Source organism: Acomys russatus, chromosome 20 (assembly GCF_903995435.1).
Source record: "Acomys russatus chromosome 20, mAcoRus1.1, whole genome shotgun sequence".
Classification (NCBI taxonomy): domain Eukaryota; kingdom Metazoa; phylum Chordata; class Mammalia; order Rodentia; family Muridae; genus Acomys; species Acomys russatus.
The window spans coordinates 24,039,713-24,054,240 of NC_067156.1; the positions used below are offsets into that span (position 1 = coordinate 24,039,713).

Genomic DNA, 14,528 nt, shown 5'->3' on the forward strand with positions numbered 1-14,528 from the left:
GCCTACCATACTACTGATCATGTGTACAGAGGAACTAAAATCAGTGTCACTAAGATACAAGTCCATCCAGGTGCCCGTCAGTGGTGGAGTGACAGTTAAAAAAAAAAAAGAAAGAAAGAAAGAAAGGAAAAGACATATACAATAGACAAGTTTTCAGCAAAATGAAAAGACTGACTGGAGGGCACTGCATTAAGTGACATAAGCCAGGCACAGAGGGTTGTTTTGTCTTTTATGGTACTAGGAAGCAAGCCCAAGCTAGGCAAGTATTCAACCACCAAACCACAAATCTAGATGACCTGAAATCCTGGATTCACTTTGTAGACCAGGCTGGCCTCCAACTCACAGGGGTCCACCTGCCTCTGCCTCCCGAGTGCTGGGATTAAAGGTGTATGTTACCACCACCCAAACCCAACCACACATCCTTAAACACACTGAGGCTAAACAGTTACTTTCATGGTAGGGAACAGAGAAAAGTACTTGGGGTGGAGAGATGAGTGGTCAATACAGACGCTGTTACATACAAGTTCAATAGCTTAGTAAAGTGACTATGTTTCATAACAGTTAACTGGGCACTTCAAAGTAGCAAGTAGAGAAGAGTCTGAATGTTCCTGACAGGAAGAAATAATAAGCATCTAAGGTTAGAAACAGGGCGATTACCTAACCTGGTCATTTCGTATTGTATGCATGTACTTATACCTCAAAGATGTGCATAATCACTGCACTGGTTAAGAATAAAGCATACCCAAGAAAGAAACAACATGCTTTAAGCCCTAAGGAGGCCAACATTTTCAACAGTCCTTCTTGCTCAACACGTTCTTTTTACATCATTTCTTTTGTTTTGTTTTTCGAGACAGGGTTTCTCTGTGTAGCTTTGGCTGTCCTGGACTCACTTTGTAGACCAGGCTGGCCTCAAACTCACAGCAATCCACTTGCCTCTGCCTCCTGAGTGCTGGGATTAAAGTCGTGCGCCACCACCGCCTGGCTACATCATTTCTTAATATAATCTTTGAATCAGATTTTAAGGTACCACAAATTTTAATGGAGAATGATATAAAATCAATGCTCTTATGTTCGAGCTGTTTTCTCTGTTTACCAGATCTGGCCCTGAGTAACTAGACATTTTCCCCAGGTCATACCAGGCTATTATCAAAGATCAAGGACTCAGAAACACAGAAAGTCAGTGTGACATCAACATCCCACAGATTGGACAGTCAATTCAAAAGGAGAATTTCAAAGCTGGGTGTGGTGGCACATGCCTGTAATCCCAGCACTCAGGGAGGCAGAGGCAAGCAGACTGCTGTGAGTTCAAGGCCAGCGTGGTCTACAAAAAGAGTCTAGGACATCAAAGGCTACACAGAGAAACTCTGTCTTGGAAAAAAAGGCGGGTGGGGGTTCCATTACAGGATTTGTAAACAGCATCATAAAGACAGCTACCATCTACTAGGCCTTGAGCAGAGGCCACGCCCTGGTTAAATGCTTCCCACCCTCAGCTCATCAGGCCCTCACCTGTGAAGCATAAACTATTCCATTGTACAGATGAGGTAAAACACTAGGCCTGTTCATAACCACACTGCTCAGAAAAGGAAAGATTTAAGTTCTGCTAAGCATGGCTCCAAAACCCATGTGTGAAATTAGGTTCACTTCTGTGTTTCTTAGTCAAATACCTTAGTTAATGGTTGTACCCTGAATGCTGAGAAAATAAAGCTGGGATAATGAGATCACTTTAACACATGTACCAGCACATCCCTCTTCCTGAGCATGGGACAAGTGAGAAAAATCACAGGTGGGGACTTGGGGGAGGGGCACAAAACAGTGTCCTGACAAAAAGAGAAACCAAGAGATGAGAGGCAGGCTGCCCTTGCCCTGTGCACTGGAAGCTGGCTTCGCAAGGGTCTGATCCATGCTGGATCACAGCCTCTCTCCTCCTTAACACATCAGTCCAAATAGCATTGTCCTCGCACCTGACTAGCAAGAACTCCCAGCTAAAGGGTTAGCTAACAAACAGCTTAACGAAACCAGACCTTCCAGTGCTTATAGATGAGGATAGGGTTTTGTTTTTGGAGGGGGGGGTTGTTTCTTTTTAAACAAGGTTTCTCTGTGTAGTCCCAGCTGTCCTGGACTCCCTTTGTAGATCAGGCTAGCCTCGAACTCATGAAGATCCACCTGCTAGGATTACAGGCATATGCCACCACCAGCCTGAGAGCAGGACAGTCTTCAAAGCTAAATAAAGCCTTCACGAGCACAGAGAATGAATAAATCCTAATCATAGTTAGTAGACGTTGTGAATGAAAAGTTCTGAAAAGAAGACAAATTTGGGTAAGAGCAAAAATTCCCGGGAGGAGTCTGTGACTGCAGAAACCAACTGGCTCATTAGAATCTCGGTACTGTGGGGAGACTGGAATGCCGCAGGTCCAGAGGCTGCAGGACCTTCTCTTGGGCTAAGCTCTGGCTGGCTCTCTAAAACAGCCTTGCCTTGCTCCCCACGCCCCACCCTCACATCAGCACTAACACCTTGTAACAATAGATAAAAACCTTTAGAATCTATTGACTTAACAGACAATTAAATTCCACCAATCTAAAAAGCTAGGAATGCATCAGAGAGCGTTTGGGGCCTTTCAGAAAGCTTCACCTGTCTTACTATAACTTCTTCTCTGATAGACTCAACAACATATTTTAAACATGCCTTGACCTGTAAAAACTTTGTGAAATTGCTTCTGTGTTGGAACAGGGAATTTTGGGTAACTTAAATCTGTGTTCCCAGGCCATAGTCACTCAAAATGGCTTCCAAATAAGCTCTCTCTTATTCCCTTTAAGATGAGAGCTGTGGTTTTTGTGTCAACACCACCATGACATAGAGAGACTTCTAGGGTATCATATTAGAACCCCGCTTGAAAAATTAATAACATCTGATATTATTGGCTATATTGTATTAGTGTCAATGCTAAGTGTTTATCTGTTTAATCATATTTAATCTCAATAAAATTTGAAAAGGAGATAGCAACCAGTATCTCAGATAAAGAAACGAACCTCAGATGTGGTCACACTGCCAATTGGACAATAAAAAAGAACATACAGGTTGTGCTCCTTTCAAAAACTCTACTGCCTGCCGCACTCGCTTACCACCATTTTTGGAGACGGGCACAGCATAGCCTCATTCCTTCAGCCCTCTTACCCCTCTTAACACGTGGCATCCAATTTAACACTTCTGGTTGCTGTAACAAAAGCCTGATAAAAGCCACCTACAGGAGGAAGGGTTATTTTGGCCAGTGTCTTAAAAAGGGAAACAGCAGTCAGTGTCCATCGTGGGGAAAGGCATCAGCAGGAGTTCAGGGTAGTTTCCCTGCATCCTGTCAGGAAGCAGAGAGGCATGGCTGCTGGTACAGTTTGCTTGCTTCTTTCCACGTAGTCACAGAATGGTGTCACCAAGAGCTAGAGTGGGTCTTCCTCCCTCAGAGAGCCCATCTAGAAACTCCTTCACAGGCATGCACCGACACTTGTCTCCTAGGTGACTCTCAAGCCTGTCAGGTGACAGTGAATATGACTATCCCACGGGGAGGACCACGGCAGGTGCTGGGAGGAGAAGATGGTCCCAGATCACACTGATACACAGATACCCCATCCTGGGTAGATATCAACCATCACAAGAACCTTCACACAGGACACCTCCAGGTCAGCAAGAATGCTGTTTGGACTCCAGGCTCCAAACAAAGGGTCATAAGCACCGGTTCCACTTAGGATACTGGGAAGCTAACTGGATGCATAATTTGGACTTTAAATGTCATTAGGGCAGCACTTTTATCGTATGAGAGAAAAGATGCTTTCACTCCTACTGCTTTTAGCACATGATGAGAGATTATGACAAACAGACACAGCTTAGGAACAGACAAGGAAAAAAGCAGCTTCTCTTGATGAGAGTCAGTATTAACATTTTCCTGAGACTAGACTCAATAGAGCTAATATAAATGGGCCAGAATAATTATGGTTCTGAAAGCTCATCTATCTGGTTAGACTATTATCCAAAAGGGACTGGCTAAGACACAGTCCTTAAGTAAATTCATCAGCACGCTTTGTTAATTGTGCATCTGCTCTAGCTCTCAACAGGGAACACAGGGCTCCTCCTGAGCCGGAAGTTGAGAAGGGGACACATTTCTGATCCCTCAAGACTCTTGGGTGCCTTTCTGGGAAATTTTTATTACTAAGCTGTGCCAGAGAATCATGCTGTAACTAGCCCTATCCCCAGGAATCCTGGGATTCCATTCTCATTGTCCTTGAAAAAGCCAAAAAAGAAACAAGAAAGAAAGAAAGAGAAGAAAGAAAAAGAAAGGGAAAAAAGGGTGCGTGGAGGGGGAAGTTACAGAACAGGACCAACAGGATCTTAGTCAGAGAATATCAAAAGCTCAAAAGGATTCGTGACTCCAACTGTACATCCTCCACTCCACAGAGGGGGTGGGGTGGGGAGAGAACAAATGACTTGAGAGAGAGGGCAGAAGCTTGCCATGAGCCAGAGGTGAGCCTTAGCTGAGCTAGGTTGTTATTAAATTCATCACACTTGTCATTTGCACTTCAAGGGCCTCGAGTTCCAAAGCTTTACCCAACATTTAGTGAGAGCCCTGAGGGGTTGGAAAAGGTGGCCAGAATGGTAAACTGTAGGGAAGGGGACACCCTGGGAGCCAGGCAAGGGCAGCCGATTGCTAGGACAACCCAGGGGGAAAGGCCCTGCTGGAGCTTTCATGGGGAGCAGCAGGCCAGGCTTCTTTGGGCATTCTCTGTCTACCTGTGACAAACACTGCAGCTCTGAACAATGAGGGCGAAGTTAACCTTAAGACAGAAGATCTGGACAGGAGAGAAAACACAAGGACAAAGAAAGTAGAGGAAGAACAGTCTGTCTCGGGGCTGGTGTTCTCTTCCATCTTGCCACCTACTTCCTCAGGATAATACACACGCACACACACACACACCACCACCACCACCACCACCACCACCACCACCACCACCACCACCACCACCAGCAACAGCTCTTCTTCACATGTATGATTCTGTAAAAAGTACTTAAATCTTTGACCCTTAGTCTCTTCCTTTTCAGAATAATGATTATAGTTGCCTGCTTTATAGAGTTGCTGGAATAATTAGGTAAGAATACATCCAAGGGGGCTGAGGAGATGGCTCAGCAGTTGAGAGTACTACCTGCTCTTCCAGAGGACCCAGGTTCAATTCCCAGCACCCACATGACAGCTCACAATTGTCTGTAACTCCAAGATCTGACACCCTCACACAGATTTACATGCAGGCTAAACACCAATGCATATAAAATAAAGAAATTAGCTTTTAAAAAATATATATATTGAACACTGAATTCAATGCTTTAGCACATAGAAGCCTATTATTATTTTATTGTCATCACTGCTATCACCATTGTCCTCCCAAAGGGAAACTGCCATGATTTTTAAACAGAGATTAAACAAATCAGAAATGAGAAAAAGGAGCCCACATTCCCATAAAACAGAAAACCCCAAGTCTAGCCCACCCCACAGTGGTCTTGGGGACAAGGAGGCTGTCTCAGGCCTCCTCCTGCCCGCTCCAATCTGCAGGAAGACACTTACTGAGTTCTGACAACTGAGGCAGAAAGTGAAACAGGAAGTCAACAGCAGCCCAAGCAGCATTCCTTGAGGAGCCATTCTAGTTGAAGGCAGGTGCAGAAGAACCATAAGCAGGACCTGAGGGTACAAGCATGGAGACAGAGGTCAGCGCCTGTTTCCCGCTATCACGATCCCCATGGCAGCGCTTACTCCACAATGCCAGACATTCCCTGCTGGAAGTGTAGCAGGCCTTCCACTACTGCTAGATAAACCTCTATAGCTCCCACCTCCACCTCTCATAGCTCAGTGATAGGCCCTGATTAGAAACGCATTTGCTGTAATAGCCCTGGCCCTCCCTTCCTCACTGACAGTCCCTGGGCTTGTGGAAAGTGTTACTGGCTACAGTGGGAAAAGGAGGAAGTAACCACCTGAACTGCATGTGAACAGAAACAAGACCAAGTCCATACCAATATCTGTAACATCTTCCTTTAACCATAGCCATATCACAGCTGACATACCATCAGCATCCTCTAACCTAGCAAAGCTCAATGTTTCTAAGCCACAGAATCTTCTGCACTACTTTTTAAGCGACCAAACCAAGCACAGTACAAATATTAGTAGATGTTAACAAGACAGAGAGACGTCCTATATTTATGAATTGGGGACAATATTGTTAAGATGACAATCCTAACCAAAACGACAAACAGATTCAATGCATTTGCTATCAAACCTCGTGGTGTTTTCTGCAGTTCCCAGCACCCAGGTCAGGTGGCTAACTATCACCTGTAACTGTAGCTCCAGGGAGTCTGAAACCCTCTCTTCTGGCCTCTGCAGCACCTACACCTGTGTGCAATGCTCATACAGTGGCACATTAGTATGCACGGTTAAAAATAAACCTAAAACAAAACAAACAAAAACTCTACATTTAAGCAGGCAGGAAGATCATTAAAGAGTTTAATGCCATCCTGGACTACTTTTTTAAAAAAATAAAAAATAAATAAATAAAAACAAGCTACATTAAAAAAAAAAAAATGCCGCATAGCAAGTTTGCTCCTAGGAATACAGCTAAGGAAACTAGGAAGCAGGAATTCAAGCAGCTACCTGTGTATCTGTATTCAGAGAACTCTTCACAGTTCTCAACAAGTGCAGCTAATCCAGGTACCCAGCAACACAGGGGTTTAGGCAGGCACAGTGGCGCACACCTCTAATCCCAGCAGCTGGGAGGCACAAGTAGAAGGACCAGGACTTCAAAGCCAGCCTTGGCTGTATAGTGAGTTCAAAACCACACTACATATGTAAGGTCCCATAAACACACACACACACACACACATACACACACACTAAAAAAACCTGCTACATAAACAGGACAGATTATTAGTCATATAAAAATCATGAAATTGGATACACACTGCAGCACAAACCCCAAAACATTAAGCAAAATAAGCCAGACACAAAATGGCATATATTAGCCCTCATGAAGTATTTAGACATCATAGAGAAAGAAAGCAGAATCCATCTTCAAGGGGTTGAAAGAAAGGGAGGGCGGGGAATTAATGTTTAATACAGAGTTTCTGCTTAAAGAGCAGTAATGAAATTTGTAACAAAAGTTGGTCAGTAAACTAGAACGGACATCAAGGCAACCTTACTCAAAGCAGTACATAACCTAGAAGGCAGGAAGAAAAACAACCCTGAACAAGCATGACAAAACTTCACGCGAAGTGAGACTCTTTGAAGATGCATTATACATAACGTTCAGCCCTGCTGCAACTGCCTCGGCAGTCTCCTTGGCAGTGGTGTAACAATCAGTTACAGAGAGAATTTCTGTATATCTGAAGAGTGTCATGTTTATGTGTGTGTCTCCTATGCCTGCTGCATTCCGCCCTGCTCTGATTGGCTGGCTCTGTGATATGACTGAAGCAAGACAGACCCAGTGTCAGAAGTTACTGCCCTTTGACTAGCCCACGTCTTCCCAGGGCCAGACAGAAACCTTCCCTAAGGACATCTGTGGCCCTGAAAGAAAACAGCCCTGCTGGACCAGCACTGTGCTAAAAAAGCACAGGCAAACGGAAAAGCAACGGCTTAGCACTAAAAATAGCTGCTACATTCACCCAGCAGCAACAGCTTTTGCTTTCTGCCAGTCTCCCTCTCCATTTTTTTTTTTTTTTAAATCACAAAATGGAACTGCTGAGTGCCACACAAGTTCCTCCCAGCATCCTGGCTTCCTGGGGGCACCAATCACACTGAGAGATGGGGAATGAGTTCACAGCAACTACACTGTTCTGAGCAGGTGCCTGGCCATGTCCAGGGTGATAGAAAGGGTGAGGCTGAGGATGGACAAGGGAAGGGGCTGGCATATTAAGAGAGGCCAGGGAGGCCCAGGGAGGAGGGTCTCAAGAGAACACAGCCCTAGAACTCCCAATGCAAGGCAGGAAATTGTGGGAGACCTAATGTTATCACAATATAAAACAAAAGAAAATAGGCAGGCATTGGAGGTTCACATCTGCAATCCAAGGCCTTGGAAAGCTCAGTCAGGAGGACCACTACAAGCTCAAGACTGGGCTGCTGGACCGTGGAGTGAGATGCTATCTTAAAAGAAAAGAAAGAAAGGGAGAGGAGGAAAGAAAAACAAAGCACATTAACCCCAAAGCCAGAGATGCTCTTCACTGCGTGACAGCGCTCATGCATACATGCATGTGCACACGCAGTCACATGGTCCCTTCCTACAGCCAGGGGTAAATACACACTGGCAATGAGAAGGACAAATGGAAGAAGTCAAGGGCAAAATGACAAATGAACAAGAAGCCCAGAGGAGACTGAGGAACCATAGGTCAGGGCCAGCGATGCACACACAGCAGCTTCCTCACCTCCTTGAGTAGGAATGGGACTAGAGGGCAAAGAAATGGCAGCCGCCACAGGGCTCTCGTCACTCCATCTCCTGCACACACACTCATGTCAGCAGGAACATTTTCTGTCAATACAAAGGAAGAGAGATCAATTGAACATGGATCCTTCATCTCCCCTCAATAATTCCACAAGGACCACACACTGCTTCCATCTGTTTCCCCTCAAGAGAGAGCAGCACGGAGTTAGGAGTGGCCTGAGGAGAGATCTAGGTCAAGTGAGGTTAGGTCAAAGGAGTAAGTCTCCTGGGCTTTGCAGGGATATGCAGAGAACAAGTACAAACGGCAGCGTGTAGCAGGGGCAAATGTCTGTCCTTTAAGGCCTGGCCTGCAGCCATGTCACTTGGCTTTGGTAGGGAGAATGCAGACAAAGCTTGCCTTGAACTTTGGCTGAAGCCGGCGGAGAGGGAGAAAGCACATAGCTCCCGTTTTGCCAGGATGATCCAAGAACCACAAGCAGGGACCCAGGCAGCTGGGACCACAAAAGAAAACTACAACATTAAGCCAAAGTCATGGCAGCCCACCAGACCTAAGGGGAGTGCCCTCCCACAGTGCTTGTGGGTTCACCTGCATGGCCTGCCAAGCAGCCCCTCCCATCACGCTTGGCCTTCACAGACAGCACATCTGCAAACTTTACATCTATGACCTCATCCAACTTAAAGCACCCTCAGTCCAGGGAAGAGGAAGCGATTTCCGTGTCCCCAAGAGACACTTTCCTTCGGTACCCCTGGGCTCTGACAGGGAGATAGTAAGGTACTTGAGATGGCCGTTCTTCTATCAAGACTGGCCATTTGGAGGCGGTGCCTCTACTCAAACAGAGGCCAGACGCTCTCAACAATCTGTATGGTCAATTTACTGTTGCCCATAAAGGCCCTTGGGGAACGGCTGAGGAGAGGCCACCAAGCTCCCACCTCCCTGGCACCTCATGCCACTCTGTCCCTCCACTCCATCCACACAGACTGGGCCTAGGGTAAACAAGACAACTGCCAGTAACCTTACACAAGAAAGCAAAGAAGATGGCAAGAAACCAGTAAAGGGAGGGAGAGGAGACTGCTGGGTCACAGGCAGGTTCTGACAAGGCTGGCTGCCCCACGTCATGGGCACAGAGCACAGGGAAAACAAGGGAAGGCCAAAACATGGAAACGTCCAGTGTGAGGCAAGCCGTATGAGCAGCCCATCTTGGTGTCTCTGAGCTTGGTCCCGTCTATAGAATCTGGAAACATACTGTTTTCCTCCATCTTCCAGAAGACGTGAAAGGGCACAGATTTCATATTTCATTTTTAAGGAGAAAATCATAAAGAGACAAAAAGATTGGGCAGAAAGCATAGCACAGTGACTTACAGTCAGACAGCCTTAAAAAGATCAGTTCTGACAAACTCCTAGCTACATGATCTCGGACACAGCTTTGGAAAGGATGGCTCAGTGGGTAAAGGCGCTTGGCAACATGCCTGATGATCAGAGTTCAGTCCCGAGGACCCACATGGCAGAAGGAGAGGAGTCCCACAAGTTGTTGTCTGACCTTCACATACATGCTGTGGCATACATGAACCACACACATACAAATTAAATAAATAAATGTAATAAAAAAAAATTAAAGACACACCTTTGCTAAGTTTTACTTTTTTCACCTATAAAATGGGCATAAGAGCTTTTACTACGAAGAATGGACAGAAGAATTAAATAAGTAAAGAATGAGAAGTATTTGGTGCAGCAGCCAGTACTTAATTACCCTCCACCTTGGGGACAGTAATTACCGTGGTCCCTGACCCCACAGGTCCCCACCAGGGCAGACCACAAACCCAGAAATCACATCCTAGGGCCCACACCTCTTCCAAGCCCCACACAGTCTCCAGCTAACCCATAGGCTTTTGGTGGGTACCTGCTCCCAGGAGGGGATAGCAGATGTTAACGAAAGCCCCCACACCTGACTATGGCCACTTCTGAGCTGAAATCCCAGGGCAGACCCAAACCACTCAGAGCTTTCTCAGCATACTAGCATCCAGAGAGCCAGGCCCAAGCACACAGAACTGCCAGCTGCAGGAACAGCTGTGAAACCATCCTGTGCTTTGCAAACTGAAGGTTAGACGACGAGCTCTTCCCACAGACACGTTCATTACTATTTATGGGCCATACAAACTCACACACAGTCACTCACCTCTCCACAAACAGAAGCTAGCCACCTAATTTAAGCAGACAAATATGAAATGCAAAGAGGACACGGAAAGAACAGCCCTGACATGGAAGAGCAATGTGCAAAGGCTTAAGAAAAGAATAACTTGAAGGGCAAGAGAAATAGTCGAATAGGTGTTCCTCCAAGATACAAACTAAGCAGAAAGTCAAGAAAGAACAGAACACACAGTCTGTGACTATCATAGGAAATATAGCTGTCTGCTGCAGCCCACCCACTTGCCGGCCACACTGCACTGAGAGGCATCTGTACAGCAGGTACTATATTTGCCCCAAGTAGAAAGGCCATTTCTGGGGTGAAGCAAGGAGGGATGTCTCTCAAATCCAGGGTAGCCAGGAGCAAAAGTGAAGAGAGGCTGTTGGAAGATAGAAAGTTCCAGAAGTCACTCTCGCAGTCCTAAAGGGACAAGCCCAAGAGGCCTCTCCAACCGCAGCAAAGGGCAGATTCTGGTCCTGTCAGACAACACAGGAAGCCGAGAGAGCTCGATGGGCCCAACTGGGAGCAGAGCCCTGCAAGGAGAGTGGAACAACACAGACGTGAAGAGCACTGAAGACACATTCTCGACTCTTCAGTCCTTTGTGCTCCAGGAGGTGGGAGGACGTGACCTACCTCTGCCCACTGCAGTAGGACGAAGTACATATTTTCAAGAAAGCAGCTAAATAGATTATCAGAAAATTGCAATCTCAAGAGACAAAAGATAATGGCTCTATCTAAGAGCAATCAAGAGACAAGTAGAGTGATTGACTAAAAGGAAGCCTTGCCTGTCCCTCTGCAGATTGGCCGCAGCCTTCAAAGAATCTCAATGTTGGAAGCTAAGGCTCAGTTTTCATTTGGCTTGCTGAAATCCAGATGACAAGGCAGCTGCTTAATCAGCCACAGAGCACAGCAGTAGAACCATGAAGGTTCTGATAACTTCATGCCTGGTGAAAACAAAAGCAAAGGGAAAGTGGGTAGGGCAAGGATTTTGGTGCCATCAGAACAGGAGTGAAGACCAAAACAACAAAAGCAGAGTCACTGTCTCATGGAGAAACCTCAGAGAGCAAAGGATAACAGACCAAAAATAGTCTTCAGTGCCCACTGCAGGTTAGGAAAAGAAAGGCATCAGGCTGAGACGCCAGAGGAGCAGCAGAAAGATTAGTATGCAGAATTACACAGTCCGAGAGAGCAGAGGCTCCATGGATGAGCACAGCTGCCCCTAGAAGCCATGGGTTATTAGGTGAGAACCCCAGTGCCAAGTATGGGATACACTTCCATGTCAGGGAAGCCCCAGAGGTACACAAAACAATACAGACTAATGCAATTGCTCTTGGTTACACACCATGACAAGATGGTAAGACCCTCATGCTGAAGGCACCACACACTGGATACATGACGAGCTGGAACCGACCTGAGAATCTCCTTCATGCTGGCTGGCTTTGGAGCTGCTGGAAGGTGCTATGGGAAATAATCATCGTCAATGATCTTATCCAACAGTGGACTGAACCTGAGCGCCACAAAGCCAGCTTGCCAGGCAAGGTATAACCATTCGGGCAACAGTGGCAGGACAATATGGGAGGCAATCAACTGCTTTCTGACTAGATTAGAGGCCCACTCCATAGGAGGGAATTCAGGACTAGGACTGTAAATCTGGTCCATGACTACAAGGTCATAGGCCCTAGTGAAGAATCTACTGCTGCTGTAGATGGGCCTGCTAGCAAATTGCTTTTATATATGTTTACATCCATAGAATAGGCTGGTCTCGATAACCAGCACTTGATGAGAGAAAGTTTCTGCAGTAGGCAGTAGTTAATGCAGACTCATACCAGGTCAAAGAGCTAAGAAAAACTGACTAATGAGTATCCTCCCTCCCTCTCTCCTATGGCTCAGGGAATACCACCAGAAATGAGGCAGAAAGAGAGCCAGAATGAGGTGGAGCGGTATGAAACACTCTCTTCTGGACGTGAGATACGGCCATTGCACTCATGAACACACAGCAGCTGTGGCTACCTGCATAAGACCTACATAAGGCCAAGGCAGTCAACTCCACCATGGATGGAGAGGGGCTCATGGGCCCACCCTAGCTGAAGGGCTACGGCAGCTAACAACTGCTGCAGGAGTTATTTCTCTTCAGGGCTGTAGCCACTGCTTAAGTCAAAGAATGAATAAAAATATTTTTTGAAAGAGAGCAAGAGGCCGGGCGTGGTGGCGCACGCCTTTAATCCCAGCACTCGGGAGGCAGAGGCAGGCGGATCGCTGTGAGTTCAAGGCCAGCCTGGTCTACAAAGTGAGTCCAGGATGGCCAAGGCTACACAGAGAAACCCTGTCTCGAAAAACCAAAAAAAAAAAAAAAAAAAAAAAAAAAAAAAGAGCAAGAGAAGGAGCTGGAAAGATGGCTCGGCAGCTGGAGCACATGCGTCCCCAGAGGGCATGAGATCACTTCCTAACACCCACATCACACAGCTCACAACTGTCTGAAACTCCAGCTCCAAGGGTTCGGAGGCCTCTGGACTCTGTGGGCACCTGAACTCAAATGCACATACTCACATGCAGATAAACACACCTAAACATGATTAAAAATAATAAAAATAAGTATTTTTAAAAGAGATAATTACAAGAAAAATCAAGGTGTGTACAGCAATGTCAAGAAAGCGGTCTGAGTAAGAGGAATTGATACACTGGCTTTGCAATGAGGCAGCAAGAGGCCATTCAAAGAGGAGCCGCGTGCTTAAAAAAAAATGGAGGCAGGAGGTAGTACACTTTGGAGTTTGGAGATTCTCAACATTCTACTGGAATCTTAATCTATTTTTAAAATACTCTAATAATATCATAGAAGGAGTCTCCATACCATAGAGCAGGTTCCTAGAATAATATATAGCCATGTCCCAAGGCACACATTCCCAGGACAGTGAGGGACAGTCACCCCATCAGAGAACTGGGGCAATGTGGCAAATTCTCCAAGGATCAACTCAAACCAGACATAACTGTACTTACTCCGAGCCCTCAGTCTGTCCTAGTGTGCTCAGAAGCGTTTGTTCTTTGTTGAGTCCTACTGATTACAACTGTAGCAATTGGTGTGGAGCAGAAAAACACTCCTTCCCCCATGCGGGTCTCCCAATGCAATAACCCAGCATCCCAGAGGAAAATGAATTCTGTCAAATAATAACTACGCCCAACGTGTAAAGCGCTGTCTATGTGCTGAGCAAAATGCTAAGCTCATTACTCTTCCCAACGACCCTCCGAGGTGGTTCTAATGTGCTGCTCATTTTACCCACGAGGGGACCAAAATGCAGAGGTTAAGTAACTAGCCAGAGTTCATGCAGCCAGAGAGCAACAGAGTAAGAATTTAAATCCAGTTCAGCCCTAGAACCAGGCTCTCCATAGGCCATGCTGGGTCTCCAGTGATCTGTGAAATCTGCCACAGAAACTAGGTCCATCATTTTATTTGTTTTGCAATAGTATAAATTAAAACTCACATTTTATGTCATGACAGAAAAATTTAAATGAGCCAAGTAGGGCCCTCTTGTAGAAAGACCTGCTTCTATCATGTCCAGGCTACTGTGTCACACACACACACACACACACACACACACACACTCACACAGAGTCAGTATGCCTACCACTGACAAGCCCTAAGAACAGAATGAGCTAAGAAGACACTCCTTCATAATCGTTTCTTGGCTTTGCTGAGGTCCTGAGAGAGAACAGCTGTGCTGATTGTAACAATCCAAGTTACAGGAAACCTTACTCCATCTCACCTCTACTCCAGTACAACGACCAGGCTGATGCCGCTTCCCCTGACTCTGTGACTTTGGGCTAGATGATTAACGTGGCTAAGTCTCAATGTCTTTATAAAGAGAATTGAAAATAACTACTTAGTAGTACAGT

At 46.0% G+C, this 14,528-nt stretch overlaps 1 protein-coding gene across 1 annotated transcript in view; it reads right to left on the reverse strand.

The window, feature by feature from the left end:
* Sil1 (SIL1 nucleotide exchange factor) overlaps window positions 1-14,528 on the reverse strand; it is a 237,348-nt gene that overhangs the window by 178,867 nt on the left and 43,953 nt on the right. Inside the window, exon 2 of the mRNA XM_051163801.1 lies at window positions 5,601-5,714. Within this exon, the coding sequence (XP_051019758.1) occupies window positions 5,601-5,705 (105 nt within the window). The 5' untranslated portion in view covers window positions 5,706-5,714. The remainder of the gene's footprint in view (window positions 1-5,600; window positions 5,715-14,528) is intronic.